We start from the raw sequence: 18,084 nt of genomic DNA on the forward strand, positions 1-18,084 counted from the left end.
TGTTCGTGTTGTTACACCCTCCGACAACACACCGACGAGGCATGATGTCTCCAAGGTACGGGAAACAGTCGAAAAAACGGAAAATAACAGAGCCGATTTGACTCGGTGTTTGAGAAAATGGCGGATTGCTTCCTGATGTGACGTCACAAATCGCTCCGAGAGCGAATATTAGAAAGGCGTTTAATTCGCCAAAATTCACCCATTTAAAGTTCGGAAATCGGTTAAAAAAATATATGGTCTTTTTTCTGCAACATCAAGGTATATATTGACGCTTACATAGGTCTGGTGATAATGTTCCCCTTTAAGAACAATAAATTAGTTTTTAGTATAAGTTTGCTGGTTTCAAGAAATGTAATGCCGAGCGCATATCATTATGTCAAGATAATGGCACTAGCATTTACTTAAGTTAAGAATATTTTTCAACATATTGAGCAAAAAAGGTCTTTTTTTTCTACCAAGAAAAGTGCACTTGTTATTAGTGAGAATATACTTATTTTAAGCTATTTTTGGCTTCATTGAGGTTGGCTAATTTTACTTGTTTTGGAAAGTCTTGACAAGCCAAATGTTCTTGTTCTATTGGCAGATAATTTTGCTTAGTTCAAATAAAATACCCCTCATTTTTGTACATTTTTTTCTTGTTTTTGAACACTGACTGTTAGATGGCGTGTATGTATTGAATGTGGTGTTGCTGGCGTCTCACCTGCACTTGCAGAAAGGAAGGCGGCGCACAAAAGGCCACAAGCAGCTGTAGAGGCCCATGGAAGACGCCACGCAGAAGATGGCTATGACCCAAATGGCTGCAACAGTGATGGAGGGTGGTTAGCTACTGTGTACTTCTTTCACCTGTCCGCCTCCTACCCAGGCTGTCGTAGAAGAAGTAGAGCAGCACCAGCATGCTGCAGCACATCACCACGAACATGCAGATCATGATGGGAGTGACGTCCACCGTCTCCTCGTCCTGCTTGTCCGCCCCGTCGTCTCTTTTGTACTTCATGTAGCGCCTGCACGGAGGGAAAACATTGTTATTTACGTAAGTAAAATTCTGATTGTATCATGCATTATAATCAGAGATGTCCAATAATATCGGACTGCCGATATTATCGGCCGATGTAATATCGGAAATTATGGGTATCGGTTTCAAAAAGTAAAATGTGTGACTTTTTAAAACGCCGCTGTGTACACGGACGTAGGGAGAAGTACAGAGCGCCAATAAACCTTAAAGGCACTGCCTTTGCGTGCCGGCCCAGTCACATAATATCTACGGCTTTTCACACACACAAGTGAATGCGAGGCATACTTGGTCAACAGCCATACAGGTCACACTGAGGGTGGCCGTATAAACAACTTTAACACTGTTAGAAATATGCGCCACACTGTGAACCCACACCAAACAAGAATGACAAACACATTTCGGGAGAACATCCGCACCGTAACACAACATAAACACAACAGAACAACTATCCAGACTGGACTCTCTCACTATTATGTTAGATCCACTATGGACTGGACTCTCACTATTATGTTAGATCCACTATGGACTGGACTCTCACACTATTATGTTAGATCCACTATGGACTGGACTCTCACAATATTATGTTAGATCCACTATGGAATGGACTCTCTCACTATTATGTTAGATCCACTATGGACTGGACTCTCTCTATTATGTTAGATCCACTATGGACTGGACTCTCACTATTATGTTAGATCCACTATGTACTGGACTCTCACACTATTATGTTAGATCCACTATGGACTGGACTCTCACACTATTATGTTAGATCCACTATGGACTGGACTCTCTCACTATTATGTTAGATCCACTATGGACCGGACTCTCACACTATTATGTTAGATCCACTATGGACTGGACTCTCTCACTATTATGTTAGATCCACTATGGACTGGACTCTCACTATTATGTTAGATCCACTATGGACTGGACTCTCTCACTATTATGTTAGATCCACTATGGACTGGACTCTCACAATATTATGTTAGATCCACTATGGACTGGACTCTCTCACTATTATGTTAGATCCACTATGGACTGGACTCTCTCACTATTATGTTAGATCTACTATGGACTGGACTCTCACTATTATGTTAGATCCACTATGTACTGGACTCTCACACTATTATGTTAGATCCACTGTGGACTGGACTCTCACAATATTATGTTAGATCCACTATGGACTGGACTCTCACTATTATGTTAGATCTACTATGGACTGGACTCTCACTATTATGTTAGATCCACTATGGACTGGACTCTCTCACTATTATGTTAGATCCACTATGGACTGGACTCTCTCACTATTATGTTAGATCCACTATGGACTGGACTCCCTCACTGTTATGTTAGATCCACTATGGACTGGACTCTCTCACTATTATGTTAGATCCACTATGGACTGGACTCTCTCACTATTATGTTAGATCCACTATGGACTGGACTCTCACAATATTATGTTAGATCCACTATGGACTGGACTCTCTCACTATTATGTTAGATCCACTATGGACTGGACTCTCTCACTATTATGTTAGATCTACTATGGACTGGACTCTCACTATTATGTTAGATCCACTATGTACTGGACTCTCACACTATTATGTTAGATCCACTGTGGACTGGACTCTCACAATATTATGTTAGATCCACTATGGACTGGACTCTCACTATTATGTTAGATCTACTATGTACTGGACTCTCACACTATTATGTTAGATCCACTATGGACTGGACTCTCTCACTATTATGTTAGATCCACTATGGACTGGACTCTCTCACTATTATGTTAGATCCACTATGGACTGGACTCCCTCACTGTTATGTTAGATCCACTATGGACTGGACTCTCTCACTATTATGTTAGATCCACTATGGACTGGACTCTCTCACTATTATGTTAGATCCACTATGGACTGGACTCTCACTATTATGTTAGATCCACTATGGACTGGACTCTCTCACTATTATGTTAGATCCACTATGGACTGGACTCTCACTATTATGTTAGATCCACTATGGACTGGACTCTCACTATTATGTTAGATCCACTATGGACTGGACTCTCTCACTATTATGTTAGATCCACTATGGACTGGACTCTCTCACTAATATGTTAGATCCACTATGGACTGGACTCTCACTATTATGTTAGATCCACTATGGACTGGACTCTCACTATTATGTTAGATCCACTATGGACTGGACTCTCACACTATTATGTTAGATCCACTATGGACTGGACTCTCACACTATTATGTTAGATCATTTCAGGAGAACATCCGCACCGTAACACAACATAAACACAACAGAACAAATACCCAGAACCCCTTGCAGCACTAACTCTTCCGGGACGCTACAATAGCCATTATCGGACATCTCTAGTTATAATACTTAACCAGCACCGCATTAAAGTTAAAAAGTTAAAGTACCACTGATAGTCACACACACACTGGGGCAGCGTGGCTCGGTTGGTAGAGTGGCCATGCCAGCAACTTGAGGGTTCGATTCCCACTTCCGCCATCTTAGTCACAGCGCTATGTAAATATAATTCACTTCACTAGGTGTGGTGAAATTACTCTCTGCATTCGACCCATCCCTTTGTTCCACCCCCTGGGAGGTGAGGAGAGCAGTGAGCAGCAGCGATTGGTGATTTAACCCCCAATTCCAACCCTTGATGCTGAGTGCCAAGCAGGGAGGTAATAGCTCCCATTTTTATAGTCTTTGGTATGACTCGGCCGGGGTTTGAACTCACAACCTACCCATCTCAGGACGGACACTCTAACCACTAGGCCACTGAGCAGGTCTTGTATTGTATTATAGGACTTTTACAGGCTGAAAACGTAAATCATGGCTTTGACAGCCATGTTTATGAACTGCAGAGAGCATCAGGCGTCCCTAGGAGAGGTCTTCCTTTGATCTTCTTTATAAAATACAAAAAGGGATCTTTTTGACGAGCAATCGAGATCATAACTCAATCAAGACTGGGCCGATTTGAAGTTGACAATCTTCATTTTGACTTCTGATGGTTACCTGGAAGAAACTTCCGTGTGTTATAGCAGTATTTTTCAACCTTTTTTGAGCCGAGGCACATTTTTTGCGTTGAAAAAGACATAATTAAAAAACTAAACTTAGTTGACAGTAAAAAGTCGTTGTTGGATATGACTTTAAAGCATAACCAAGCATGCATCAATATAGCTCTTGTCTCAAAGTAGGTGTACTGTCACCACTTGTCACATCACACCCTGACTTATTTGGACTTTATTGCTGTTTTCCTGTGTGTAGTGTTTTAGTTCTTGTCTGGCGCTCCTATTTTAATGGCTTTTTCTCTTTTTTTTGGTATTTTCCCGTAGAAGTTTCATGTCTTCGAGCGATATTTCCCGCATCTACTTTGTTTTAGCAATCAAGAATATTTCAGTTGTTTGTATCCTTCTTTGTGGGGACATTGTCGATTGTCATGTCATGTTCGGATGTACATTGTGGATGCTGTCTTTGCTCCACAGTAAGTCTTTGCTGTCGTCCAGCATTCTGTTTTTGTTTACTTTGCAGCCAGTTCAGTTTTAGTTTTGTTCTGCATAGCCTTCCCTAAGGTTCAATGCCTTTTCTTAGGGCATACTTGCCAACCCTCCCGATTTTTCCGGGAGACTCCCGAAATTCAGCGCCTCACCCGAAAACCTCCCGGAACAAATATTCTCCCGAAAATCTCCCGATTTTCAGCCGTAGCTGGAGGCCACGCCCCCTCCAGCTCCATGCGGACCAGAACAACAAGAACTAAATCATCCAGACTAGGGATAAATTGTATTATTATGTTTATCTTACCTAAAAATAAATATATTTATTAAGTAAAAAAATAAAAAATACATTTTCTTTTTACTATTTTTTGCTAAAAACATCAAAATTAATTGTATTTTTATTTGTATTTTTTTCTGACTCCTTATTACATCCAGCCATAGAATTATACATTAAAATAAACATATTTGAAATAATTAATTTTAAATTATCTTAATAATTCATTTAAAATGACCATATTTAATTATTCAAATAATAGCTTGTTCATCAACAACTTTAGCATTTTATTCATTACATTTTGAAGCTTTCAGAAGCCAAGTTATGTTATATTCCTTAAGATTTATTTATGCAAGTTTGAAGTATCAATTATCTAAACACAGTTTTGTTTGCATATTTTCAGGATGTAGATATATATATATATATATATATATATATATATATATATATATATATATATATATATATATATGTATGAAATACTTGACTTGGTGAATTCTAGCTATCAATATACTCCTCCCCTCTTAACCACGCCCCGCCCCACCCCTGGCCACGCCCCCCACCTCCCGAAATCGGAGGTCTCAAGGTTGGCAAGTATGTCTTAGGGGCACTCACCTTTTGTTTATTTTTGGTTTAAGCATTAGACACCTTTTTACCTGCACTCTGCCTCCCGCTGTTTCTGACATCTACAAAGCAAATAGCTACCTGCTGCCACCTACTGATATGGAAGAGTATTACACGGTTACTCTGCCGAGCTCTAGACAGCACCGACACTCAACAACAACACATCATTTGCAGACTATAATTACTGGTTTGCAAAAAATATTTTTAACCCAAATAGGTGAAATGAGATCATCTCCCAATGTTGACTTATTCCTGTGCCCGGCTTTTTATTGGGGCATGGCCACGGAGATCATAACTCAATCAAGACTGGGCCGATTTGAAGTTGACAATCGTCATTTTGACTTGTGATGGTTACCTGGAAGAAACTTCCGTGTGCACTTACTTCTTCCGATCCTTGCTGCCCGCCCAGTGTCCTCCCATGGCGACTGTCCCCACCGCCATCAAGAAGATGATCACCATGTTGTAGTCCAGCACTGGCTCGTTAGGGGCATACATGGCAACCAGTCTTCCCTGGTCGAATGTCTTCCATAAACACATGAATTAACAGAAGGATTTAACACAACAGTGTAACATGCTGTTACTGTGTTGATTGGCTGGGACAAGTCACGTGGTGTGTCTCACCTTGCTTATGTCCAGCATGTCAGAGTAGCTGAGCAGCGCCACGGGGATGTCGATCTCCTCGTACTGAGTCTTGTTGCCCGCTGGCGGGGTCTTCGATCAAAAAGAAACAAATGGTGACGAGGCAGATCCGAGCAACTCTCCGCCTGCGTTAGCCCCCAAAGGACGTTACCAGTCTGTCCTTGCTGACGATAAGAAGGCCTTTGGCGCCGTTCATCTGAGCCAGACGGACCTTCTCGTAGAAGGTGCAGTTCCCCCTCATCACCATGGGGATGCGGTTGGGGAAGCCCCCCTCGGGGACGTCAACCGGCGAGCACAGCACCGATGGTGTCAGGTCGTAGATCTGCAGACGTGACTAAGAGCCACACACAAAAAATATTCTTTCATTTTGGCCGAGTATTCCGTACTGATGATCCTGAAAAGAGCAGATATCAGTGTATTTCTTGGAGTGCTTGCATCAACTTTGTATTAAAGTATCGATACTTTTGACAACCTTTTAGTGCTCACTTAGGAAAATGACCATAAATATAGCAACCAATGTTACCAAACAAGAAATGACAAATGATCACACCAGAAGCATTATAAGTATTGTATTGAGGAGAATGATCCTATGTGCCCAATTTGACATTGGTCAGGAGTATCTGCTACTGTAAATACACTGTGTATGTTGTTTATTTTATTATATTGCCTATTTTATTACCTCTATTTGATTTGTACTACTATATGTTAGATCCACTATGGACTGGACTCTCACACTATTATGTTAGATCCACTATGGACTGGACTCTCACTATTATGTTAGATCCACTACAGACTGGACTCTCACACTATTATGTTAGATCCACTATGGACTGGACTCTCACACTATTATGTTAGATCCACTATGGACTGGACTCTCACTATTATGTTGGATCCACTATGGACTGGACTCTCACTATTATGTTAGATCCACTATGGACTGGACTCTCACACTATTATGTTAGATCCACTATGGACTGGACTCTCACACTATTATGTTAGATCCACTATGGACTGGACTCTCACTATTATGTTGGATCCACTATGGACTGGACTCTTACTATTATGTTGGATCCACTATGGACTGGACTCTCACTATTATGTTAGATCCACTATGGACTGGACTCTCACACAATTGTGTTAGATCCACTATGGACTGGACTCTCACACTATTATGTTAGATCTACTATGGACTGGACTCTCACACTATTATGTTAGATCCACTATGGACTGGACTCTCACTATTATGTTAGATCCACTATGGACTGGACTCTCACAATATTATGTTAGATCCACTATGGACTGGACTCTCACTATTATGTTAGATCCACTATGGACTGGACTCTCACACAATTATGTTAGATCCACTATGTACTGGACTCTCACTATTATGTTAGATCCACTATGGACTGGACTCCCACTATTATGTTGGATCCACTATGGACTGGACTCTCACACTATTATGTTAGATCCACTATGGACTGGACTCTCACAATATTATGTTAGATCCACTATGGATTGGACTCTCACTATTATGTTAGATCCACTATGGACTGGACTCTCACACTATTATGTTAGATCCACTATGGACTGGACTCTCACAATATTATGTTAGATCCACTATGGACTGGACTCTCACTATTATGTTAGATCCACTATGGACTGGACTCACACTATTATGTTAGATCCACTATGGACTGGACTCTCACAATATTATGTTAGATCCACTATGGACTGGACTCTCACTATTATGTTAGATCCACTATGGACTGGACTCTCACTATTATGTTGGATCCACTATGGACTGGACTCTCACTATTATGTTAGATCCACTATGGACTGGACTCTCACAATATTATGTTAGATCCACTACAGACTGGACTCTCACACTATTATGTTAGATCCACTATGGACTGGACTCTCACTATTATGTTGGATCCACTGTGGACTGGACTCTCACACTATTATGTTAGATCCACTATGGACTGGACTCTCACTATTATGTTGGATCCACTATGGACTGGACTCTCACTATTATGTTAGATCCACTATGGACTGGACTCTCACACTATTATGTTAGATCCACTATGGACTGGACTCTCACAATATTATGTTAGATCCACTATGGACTGGACTCTCACTATTATGTTAGATCCACTACGGACTGGACTCACACTATTATGTTAGATCCACTATGGACTGGACTCTCACAATATTATGTCAGACCCACTCAACATCCATTGCATTCGGTCTCCCCTCGAGGGGGGTGGGGGGGTTACCCACATATGCGGTCCTCTCCAAGGTTTCTCATAGTCATTCACATCGACGTCCCACTGGGGTGAGTTTTTCCTTGCCCTTATGTGGGCTCTGTACCGAGGATGTCGTTGTGGCTTGCGCAGCCCTTTGAGACACTTGTGATTTAGGGCTATATAAATAAACATTGATTGATTGATTGATTGACAAGGGAATGGGTCAAACCCAGAGAGTAATTTGACCACACCCAGTGTGTGTGTGACTATCAGTGGTACTTTAAGCTAAAGTTGCACCAGTGTGGGTGGCACTGGGAGCAAAGTGGGTGAAGTGTTTTGCCCAAGGCCACAACGGCAGTGACTACGATGGCCAAACCCTCAAGTTTCTAGTGGGCAGCTGTAACATCTGAGCCACGGACCCAACGTGTCGTGTGAGTTCAATCCATTGGCAACACTAAACAGTCCCTAGTGTGTGAATGTTGTCTGTTTATCTGTGATGAGGTGGCCACTTGTCCAGGGTGCACCCCGCCTTCTGCCCGAATGCAGCTGAGATAGGCTCCAGCACCCCCCGTGACCCCAAAAGGGACAAGCGGTAGAAAAATGGATGGATGGATAGACTTTTAAGCCTCTCGTTCAGACAAAATCTGGACAGGATCAAAAAGTCACTTACCGCTTTGTGGAGGTCCTGAGGTAGACGGGCCCACTGGGAATTGAAGAAGATGCAGTAGTCCTTCCCTTTGCTTTCGCCCTTGTCACTGAAGTGGGCCATGCCGTACTCAGCGGACACCTGCAAAAAAAGCACACGATACCCATTGGAAGGGATTAATATACCATATTTTTCGGATTATAAATCGCAGTTTTTTTCATAGTTTGGCCGGGGGTGCGGCTTATACTCAGGAGCGACTTATGTGTGAAATTATTAACACATTAGGGTAAAATCCATCCATCCATCCATCCATTCATCCATCTTCTTCCGCTTATCCGAGGTCGGGTCGCGGGGGCAGCAGCCTAAGCAGGGAAGCCCAGACTTCCCTCTCCCCAGCCACTTTGTCCAGCTCTTCCTGTGGGACCCCGAGGCGTTCCCAGGCCAGCCGGGAGACATAGTCTTCCCAACGTGTCCTGGGTCTTCCCCGCGGCCTCCTACCGGTCAGACGTGCCCTAAACACCTCCCTAGGGAGCCGTTCGGGTGGCATCCTGACCAGATGCCCGAACCACCTCATCTGGCTCCTCTCCATGTGGAGGAGCAGCGGCTTTACTTTGAGCTCCCCCCGGATGGCAGAGCTTCTCATCCTATCTCTAAGGGAGAGCCCCGCCACCCGGCGGAGGAAACTCATTTCGGCCGCTTGTACCCGTGATCTTGTCCTTTCGGTCATAACCCAAAGCTCATGACCATAGGTGAGGATGGGAACGTAGATCGACCGGTAAATTGAGAGCTTTGCCTTCCGGCTCAGCTCCTTCTTCACCACAACGGATCGATACAGCGTCCGCATTACTGAAGACGCCGCACCGATCCGCCTGTCGATCTCACGATCCACTCTTCCCTCACTCGTGAACAAGACTCCGAGGTACTTGAACTCCTCCACTTGGGGCAAGATCTCCTCCCCAACCCGGAGATGGCACTCCACCCTTTTCCGGGCGAGAACCATGGACTCGGACTTGGAGGTGCTGATTCTCATCCCAGTCGCTTCACACTCGGCTGCGAACCGATCCAGTGAGAGCTGAAGATCCTGGCCAGATGAAGCCATCAGGACCACATCATCCGCAAAAAGCAGAGACCTAATCCTGCAGCCACCAAACCAGATCCCCTCAACGCCTTGACTGCGCCTAGAAATTCTGTCCATAAAAGTTATGAACAGAATCAGTGACAAAGGGCAGCCTTGGCGGAGTCCAACCCTCACTGGAAACGTGTCCGACTTACTACCGGCAACGCGGACCAAACTCTGGCACTGATCATACAGGGAGCGGACTGCCACAATCAGACAGTCCGATACCCCATACTCTCTGAGCACTCCCCACAGGACTTCCCGAGGGACACGGTCGAATGCCTTCTCCGAGTCCACAAAACACATGTAGACTGGTTGGGCAAACTCCCATGCACCCTCAAGGACCCTGCCGAGAGTATAGAGCTGGTCCACAGTTCCACGACCAGGACGAAAACCACACTGTTCCTCCTGAATCCGAGGTTCGACTATCTGGCGTAGCCTCCTCTCCAGTACACCCGAATAGACCTTACCGGGAAGGCTGAGGAGTGTGATCCCACGATAGTTAGAACACACCCTCCGGTTCCCCTTCTTAAATAGAGGAACCACCACCCCGGTCTGCCAATCCAGAGGTACCGCCCCCGATGTCCACGCGATGCTGCAGAGTCTTGTCAACCAAGACAGCCAGCGTAAAATATCAAATAATATTATTTATCTCAAGTAAGAGACTAGACGTATATCAGCAATCGTCACACACAAACGTCAACCAATAAAAAATTGGCGGGGGCGGGTCATGGCAGAAATGCATTGTGGAAAAAAAAAGATGCTACGTGCTACTACTTCTGTACCTATGAAAATGTATCATTTCAACATTGGCGGTAACTTATAAAATCTGAGAAGGGCTGAACAAAAATGGCACCGAAAAGGAAATCATATACTGCAGGTTACAAGCTGGATGTAGTCAAATATGCAGCAGAGAACGGCAATCGAGCAGCAGAAAGAAAGTTTGGAGTAAGCGAGAAACTTGTAAGGGACTGGCGAAAAATGTCCCCCAAAAAATGCGACTTACACTCTAGTGCAGGGGTCGGCAACCCGCGGCTCCGGAGCCGCATGCGGCTCTTTGATCACTCTGATGCGGCTCAGCTGCATACTTGCCGACCCCCCCGATTTTCCCAGGAGACTTCCGGATTTCAGTGCCTTTTCACCCTTACAATAACAATAAGGGCGTGCCACGATGGTACAGCATTTAGCGCTCTCTACAATCAGCGTGCCAGCTCAGCCTCTTGATATATGCATCTTCTGCTTGCACACGTAAGTGACAGCAAGGCATACTTGGTCAACAGCCACCCAGGTTACACTGACGGTGGCCATATAAAACAACTTTAACACTCTTACTAGTAATGCGCCACACTTTGAACCAAAACCAAACAAGAATGACAAACACATTTCGGGAGAACATCTGCACTTTAACACAACATGAACACGACAGAACAAATACCCAGAATCCCATGCAGCCCTGACTCTTCCGGGCTACATTATACACCCCTGCTACCACCAAACCCGCCCCCACCCAAACCCTGCTCCCTCACACATCAACCCCCCACCCTCTGTGCGTCGGTTGAGGTGGGCAGGGTTTGGTAGCGGGGGTGTATAATGTAGCCCGGAAGAGTTAGGGCTGCATGGGATTCTGGGTATTTGTTCTGTTGTGTTCATGTTGTGTTACGGTGCAGATGTTCTCCTAAAATGTGTTTGTCATTCTTGTTTGGTGTGGGTTCACAGTGTGCCGCATTATTAGTAAGAGTGTTAAAGTTTTCTTTACCGCCACCGTCAGTGTAATCTGTGTGGTTGTTGACCAAGTATGCCTTGCTGTCACTTACGTGAGCAAGCGGAAATCCCATATAACGAGTAGCTGGGCCGGAACGCTGGTTGTAGTGGGCGCTAAATGCTGTACCATCACGGCACGTTCGAGAGTATAGTTGCCCTGAAATTTGTAGTCTGCCGGAAAAATCGGGAGGGTTGACAAGCATGACGCTGGCAAGCGCCATTCAAAACCCGCGGGCCAGCACTAACATTCAATTTTCATATAAAGGTGTGGGCCGCGTGTCTAAGACCCTTAGTTTATACATAGCACAAAGCAAAAAAAAAAACTTTGTATGCAGTGTTATTTCGTTTTAAATTTCAAAAGATTTTTGTGGCTCCCATTGTTTTATTTAATTTGTGAAACTGGTCAAAATGGCTCTTTGACTGGTAAAGGTTGCCGACCCCTGCTCGAGTGCGATTTACCGTATTTTTCGGACTATAAGTCGCAGTTTTTTTTCATAGTTTGACCGGGGGTGCGACTTATACTCAGGAGCGACTTATGTGTGAAATTATTAACACATTAGCGTAAAATATCAAATAATATTATTTAGTTCATTCACGTAAGAGACTAGACGTATAAGATTTCATGGGATTTAGCGATTAGGAGTGACAGATTGTTTGGTAAACGTATAGCATGTTCTATATGTTATAGTTATTTGAATGACTCTTACCATAATATGTTACGTTAACATACCAGTTGGTTATTTATGCCTCATATAACGTACACTTATTCAGCCTGTTGTTCACTATTCTTCATTTATTTTAAATTGCCTTTCAAATGTCTATTCTTGCTGTTGGCTTTTATCAAATACATTTCCCCAAAAAATGCGACTTATACTCCAGTGCGACCTAACCCAGAGTGGACCGACACCAGCAGATGACATGGCACCCCAAACCATCACCCAACCATGCAAATTTTGCATTTCCTTTGGAAATCGAGGTCCCAGAGTCTGGAGGAAGACAGGAGAGGCACAGGATCCACGTTGCCTGAAGTCTAGTGTAAAGTTTCCACCATCAGTGATGGTTTGGGGTGCCATGTCATCTGCTGGTGTCGGTCCACTCTGTTTCCTGAGATCCAGGGTCAACGCAGCCGTCTACCAGCAAGTTTTAGAGCACTTCATGCTTCCTGCTGCTGACCTGCTCTATGGAGATGGAGATTTCAAGTTCCAACAGGACTTGGCGCCTGCACACAGCGCAAAATCTACCCGTGCCTGGTTTACGGACCATGGTATTTCTGTTCTAAATTGGCCCGCCAACTCCCCTGACCTTAGCCCCATAGAAAATCTGTGGGGTATTGTGAAAAGGAAGATGCAGAATGCCAGACCCAAAAACGCAGAAGAGTTGAAGGCCACTATCAGAGCAACCTGGGCTCTCATAACACCTGAGCAGTGCCAGAAACTCTTCGACTCCATGCCACGCCGCATTAACGCAGTAATTGAGGCAAAAGGAGCTCCAACCAAGTATTGAGTATTGTACATGCTCATATTTTTCATTTTCATACTTTTCAGTTGGCCAACATTTCTAAAAATCCCTTTTTTGTATTAGCCTTAAGTAATATTCTAATTTTGTGACACACGGAGTTTTGGATTTTCATTTGTTGCCACTTCAAATCATCAAAATTAAATGAAATAAACATTTGAATGCATCAGTCTGTGTGCAATGAATAAATATAATGTACAAGTTACACCTTTTGAATGCAATTACTGAAATAAATCAAGTTTTTCAAAATATTCTAATTTACTGGCTTTTACCTGTATTTGTAAACGCTTGAAGTGGGAAAGGGGTAGGATTAAATAAGCTTTGCTTCTTCCTACTCCTTTTCGGGCATGATGTAAAATGAAATGATATGAAATTGTGTGATGTATTATGATGTAAGTGTGTTCATGTTCGAAATAAACTAAAGAAAGAAAGAAAGAAAGAGTTGGACAATATCGGCATATCGCCAAAAAAAAAAAGCCATTACCGGACATCTCTAATTGTGATGATAATGTTCAGTTCTAACCAACCCACTCATTGTTTTTTTAACTGTTCCTAATAGCACAATAAAGCTAGTTGTGAAGCACAATCGTCAACATTATCGTCTGAATCAAGCATGGCACTATAGTTAGCTATGGCACACTTGGACGCATTCGTCAACGTGACATTTTTAGCCAACATTATTGACCAAAAACGGCGTTATATATCTAAATAACACACACAAAGTAAAAAAAATGTGGTGAATTAACAACGCAGTAGCTGCTCTTAGCTAGGATGCTAGGAGCTAGCGAGCGAAGAAAAGCCAATGTTGTTCCATGCTAATGTGTTAGCATTTAAAGCCGGGGGTAACGTGAAGATGATGCTAATGTAACTTGAATGTTGACCTACGAGTAAATGTCAGTCATTTTTTGATTTTTTTTTTTTTCCATTAGAGTGAAAAAACAACAGGAAAAAAAAACCGTTAATCATCGTCAAAATAGCCCACCAAGGGAGGCATTTTGTCGGTGTGAGTGTGTCTCCCACCTTGTGGCTGACCAGAGCGGCCCAGATCAGTGCGCCAAGGCCGGGGACCTTCATCTCGATGCCGGCCTCCGTCCGTCCGTCCGTCCGTCCTTTAGTGTTGTTGATGATGTTGATGATGTTGATGATGTTGCCACACAACCGACGAAACCGTCCAACTCACGCATGCATCGCCAACACCAGCTGTCCCGAAGACACGCCCATTCTATGACGTAACACTTTGACGCGTATTTGAGTACGCATTAAAAAGACCTGGCGACTTTCACATATTTGCCTTTGACACAAGTGTGACATATTCTTCCTTGCTGTTGCATCAAATCTTCACACAGAACAAACACGCACGATTCACATTGAAAATACTGAATCGAGTGGCTGAATTGCACACAAGAAACACACTCTGACGTTCATGAAAGGCGATTTGCTCAATAATAAAACCAAGTTATTAAAACAATTAATTGTTACTTTAATGTAAGTTGTTTCACCTGTCGTCATGTCCCTGGTGGTCTAGTGGTTAGGATTCGGCGCTCTCACCGCCGCGGCCCGGGTTCGATTCCCGGTCAGGGAACTTACTTTTTGTCTTTTTGTACAAATAACCTTTCCTTCATTTTGTAGTAGGTTTGTAATCATATACTTGATGCACGGTCATTTTTTTTATGTATGAGGTAATCATTTCGGATGGAAGACGTCCCACCCTGTGCAATGTCGTCACCGTCTGTGCGATGGTGACCAGGCCCGGCCCTAACCAATCTGGCGCCCTAGGCAAGATTTTAGATGGCGCCCCCCCCACATCGGCAGTGAACTGTATATACTCACAAGAAACCAAATAGCTTTGTCTTTGACCTTTTTTTTACTTAAAGAAAGCAAATTAACAATCAGAATAGTTAACAAGATAAAAAAAAATATGAATAAATAAATGAATGCAAAAAATAAAAAATGAATATATGAAATACAATATTTTTTATCAATCAATCTTTATTTATATAGCCCTAAATCACAAGTGTCTCAAAGGGCTGCACAAGCCACAACGACATCCTCGGTACAAAGCCCACATACGGGCAAGGAAAAACTCACCCCAGTGGGACGTCGATGTGAATGACTATGAGAAACCTTGGAGAGGACCGCATATGAAAGCAATGGATGTCGAGTGGGTCTGACATAATATTGTGAGAGTCCAGTCCATAGTGGATCCAACATAATAGTTTTACATACATATTGCTTAATTAACATTAATGATGTGCACTTTAACAACTAGGCTTACAACTATACCTAATGGGTGGAAAAGTGACTATTACCTGCAGGGCAAACATTAGCTAACCAGAAGGCAATAACAATGTAAACAAAAAATACCTGCTTAAAAGATCTAATACAAATGTCCCTGAGGAATGTAAGGTGGGAGTACTGTAATTACCTAACGTTACATTATTATTTTCCATAACAATTTAGCCCCCTCCACAATATTAACCCGACGTTAAAACAGAACTAGCCATTTATTGATTAGCAATTGCCGAATCATGTAACATTAGCTTAATGCTAAAAAGCCAGGTTACTATCACATTCTGTAACAGACAAATAATTTCATGTAGGCTAACGTTACCTACCTGCTACCTCTGTCTTTTTCTCGTTTCTCCTCCTCTTCTTTTCTCTTTTTTCTTCCCTGGGCACCTGACAGTTTTGGCCGTTTTGACATCTTGTGTTGATTTTTTGATGTGGTGACGTCCAAAAAGAGTCATGATACGGGAAGGGAGGGGGCGCACCGGGCGAAGGGGGGGCGTAATGTTGTAACAAATAATATTTCTATTATATAGGCTTTACTTTGCATTTTAATTAACGTGGGATTATTTTTTGTATTTAGAAATAATAGTACCAACTTTTTTTTTTTTTTCTCCAACATTTGTGGCACTGCCTATACGGCCTATGCCACGGGCCGACCCTGATGGTGACTCATACATGTCCAACAAATCGGCCTGTTTTGTTGTCAGCCAGCTTTCGCCAAATACTTCGCAAAATCCCACAGCATTTTGTGGCAAATCATAAAGCTTAACTGCGGCAGGTTAGCTCTTGATGACGTCATTCCATATTTTTATTTTTTTTGTGCATTCAGCAGACTTTTATTTGAAGCATTTTTGACAACCTCACTTCCGCTTCCCTTTTATTTGTATTTTTGGGGGGAATTTTATCAACCTTTATTTATACATTTACAAACAGTTGAGAAATAATAATCAAAATAAGTACAAAAACAGTACAAAACAGCGCCAGGGGGTTGTAAACTCAAAGTAACTAAAATAGAATGCAAAATATATATATATATGTATTAGAGATGCGCGGTTTGCCGGCACAACCGCGGATCGGGCGGATGAAATTTAAAAAAATTAGATTTTATCCGCGGGTCGGGTCGGGCGGTTGAAAAAAAAAAAAATTAGATTTTAAATAGATTCAGGCGGGTGGCAGTTAAACCAATTCGGAAATATATATACATAGTTAAATGTTGTTACCCACATACGAAAAACGAGCAGGCACCTGCTGCATATGCCACAACAGAAGAAAAAAAAAAAAAGAGATGGACACTTTTACGGAGCGGAGAGGGGACGCCTCGCCGGGGTCCGAGACCGAGGCCCCTTCCCCCGAGAGGGCCCCACCGGGAGCCGTAGCTGAGGCGATCCGCGAGAAGGGCCCGACGCACGTCCAGGGTCACCACCGCGCCCACCGCACCGACACCCCGCCTCGTCCGCCTTCGCCGCGGCCGGCGTCACGTGCAGCAGGTAAGCAGCTTACCTGCCCGCCACCCCCGTGGCCGGGGGCTCGTAACAGGGGTCACTCCGCGCGCTCCGCCCGCGCAGCTTACCTTCCCGCCACCCCTGTTGCCGGGGGCGCGTAACAGGGGTCACTCCGCGCGCAGTGCGCTCACGAAAGGGGTGGGGCTCACCCTGGTTGATATAGACAGCAGGACGGTGGCCATGGAAGTCGGAACCCGCTAAGGAGTGTGTAACAACCCACCTGCCGAATCAACTAGCCCTGAAAATGGATGGCGCTGGAGCGTCGGGCCCATACCCGGCCGTCGCCGGCAGCGAGACGCGCTTGGAGGTGCGCTCAGCGCGGCTCCCATATGATTGCGCACTGGTGTGCGTCTGGGCCGTGACAGCATGGCACGCGAATGTCTGTGCTGCATTGGATCAGTCTCCTTTCTTTAACAGGCAAAAGCTTTATAACCTCACTAATGCCTTGCATCGTCTATATTAGATATATAACAACGGGCGGGTGCGGGCGGGTGCGGGCGGGTGCGGTTCTGATTAAATGTTAGATCGGGTGGATGGCGGATGGTTGACGACTTTCTGATGCGGTTGCGAATGAAATAATTGCCTATCCGCGCATCTCTAGTATATATATATATATTACAAAGTGCAAAGCCATAGGCTCACACAATTTTAGTAAATAATTTAAATTTGGAACGCAGCACCATCGTTTTCACAGCTTTTTGGTTGTTAGAGTTCTAATTCTTTTTTAAAGGCACAAAAAAACAGAAACTTACATCTATGAATATAAAACTTAGCCAATAGTATAAAGAGGTTGCAAAGATAAAATCATAAAGCTTTTTTTTTATTTTAATTTAATTTTAACAATTTTTTTAAGAATACAGTATTTATTTTCACACAAAACATTCATTAAACATTTAAACATCACAGAACATGACGTCGCAAGGTTCCGTCGTAAGAAAATGCAAGTC

General features: G+C 43.5%; 1 protein-coding gene and 1 non-coding gene across 2 annotated transcripts in view; one reads left to right on the top strand and one right to left on the bottom strand.

The window, feature by feature from the left end:
* The window catches only part of sppl2 (signal peptide peptidase-like 2), a 30,095-nt gene extending 15,611 nt beyond the window's left edge, over positions 1–14,484 (bottom strand). The window contains exons 1-7 of the mRNA XM_061978798.1: positions 14,367–14,484; positions 8,978–9,094; positions 6,213–6,395; positions 6,044–6,133; positions 5,805–5,944; positions 859–1,001; positions 701–797 (exon numbers count right to left, since the gene is read on the bottom strand). Of these exons, the coding sequence (XP_061834782.1) occupies positions 701–797; positions 859–1,001; positions 5,805–5,944; positions 6,044–6,133; positions 6,213–6,395; positions 8,978–9,094; positions 14,367–14,420 (824 nt within the window). The 5' untranslated portion in view covers positions 14,421–14,484. The remainder of the gene's footprint in view (positions 1–700; positions 798–858; positions 1,002–5,804; positions 5,945–6,043; positions 6,134–6,212; positions 6,396–8,977; positions 9,095–14,366) is intronic.
* Positions 14,485–14,856: 372 nt separating this feature from the next.
* trnae-cuc (transfer RNA glutamic acid (anticodon CUC)) lies at positions 14,857–14,928 on the top strand. Its single transcript has one exon. It is a non-coding gene; the product is annotated as a tRNA-Glu (tRNA).
* The last annotated feature ends 3,156 nt before the right edge of the window (positions 14,929–18,084 follow it).

The sequence above is a fragment of the Nerophis lumbriciformis genome, linkage group LG19, assembly GCF_033978685.3.
Source record: "Nerophis lumbriciformis linkage group LG19, RoL_Nlum_v2.1, whole genome shotgun sequence".
In the NCBI taxonomy this organism is placed as follows: domain Eukaryota; kingdom Metazoa; phylum Chordata; class Actinopteri; order Syngnathiformes; family Syngnathidae; genus Nerophis; species Nerophis lumbriciformis.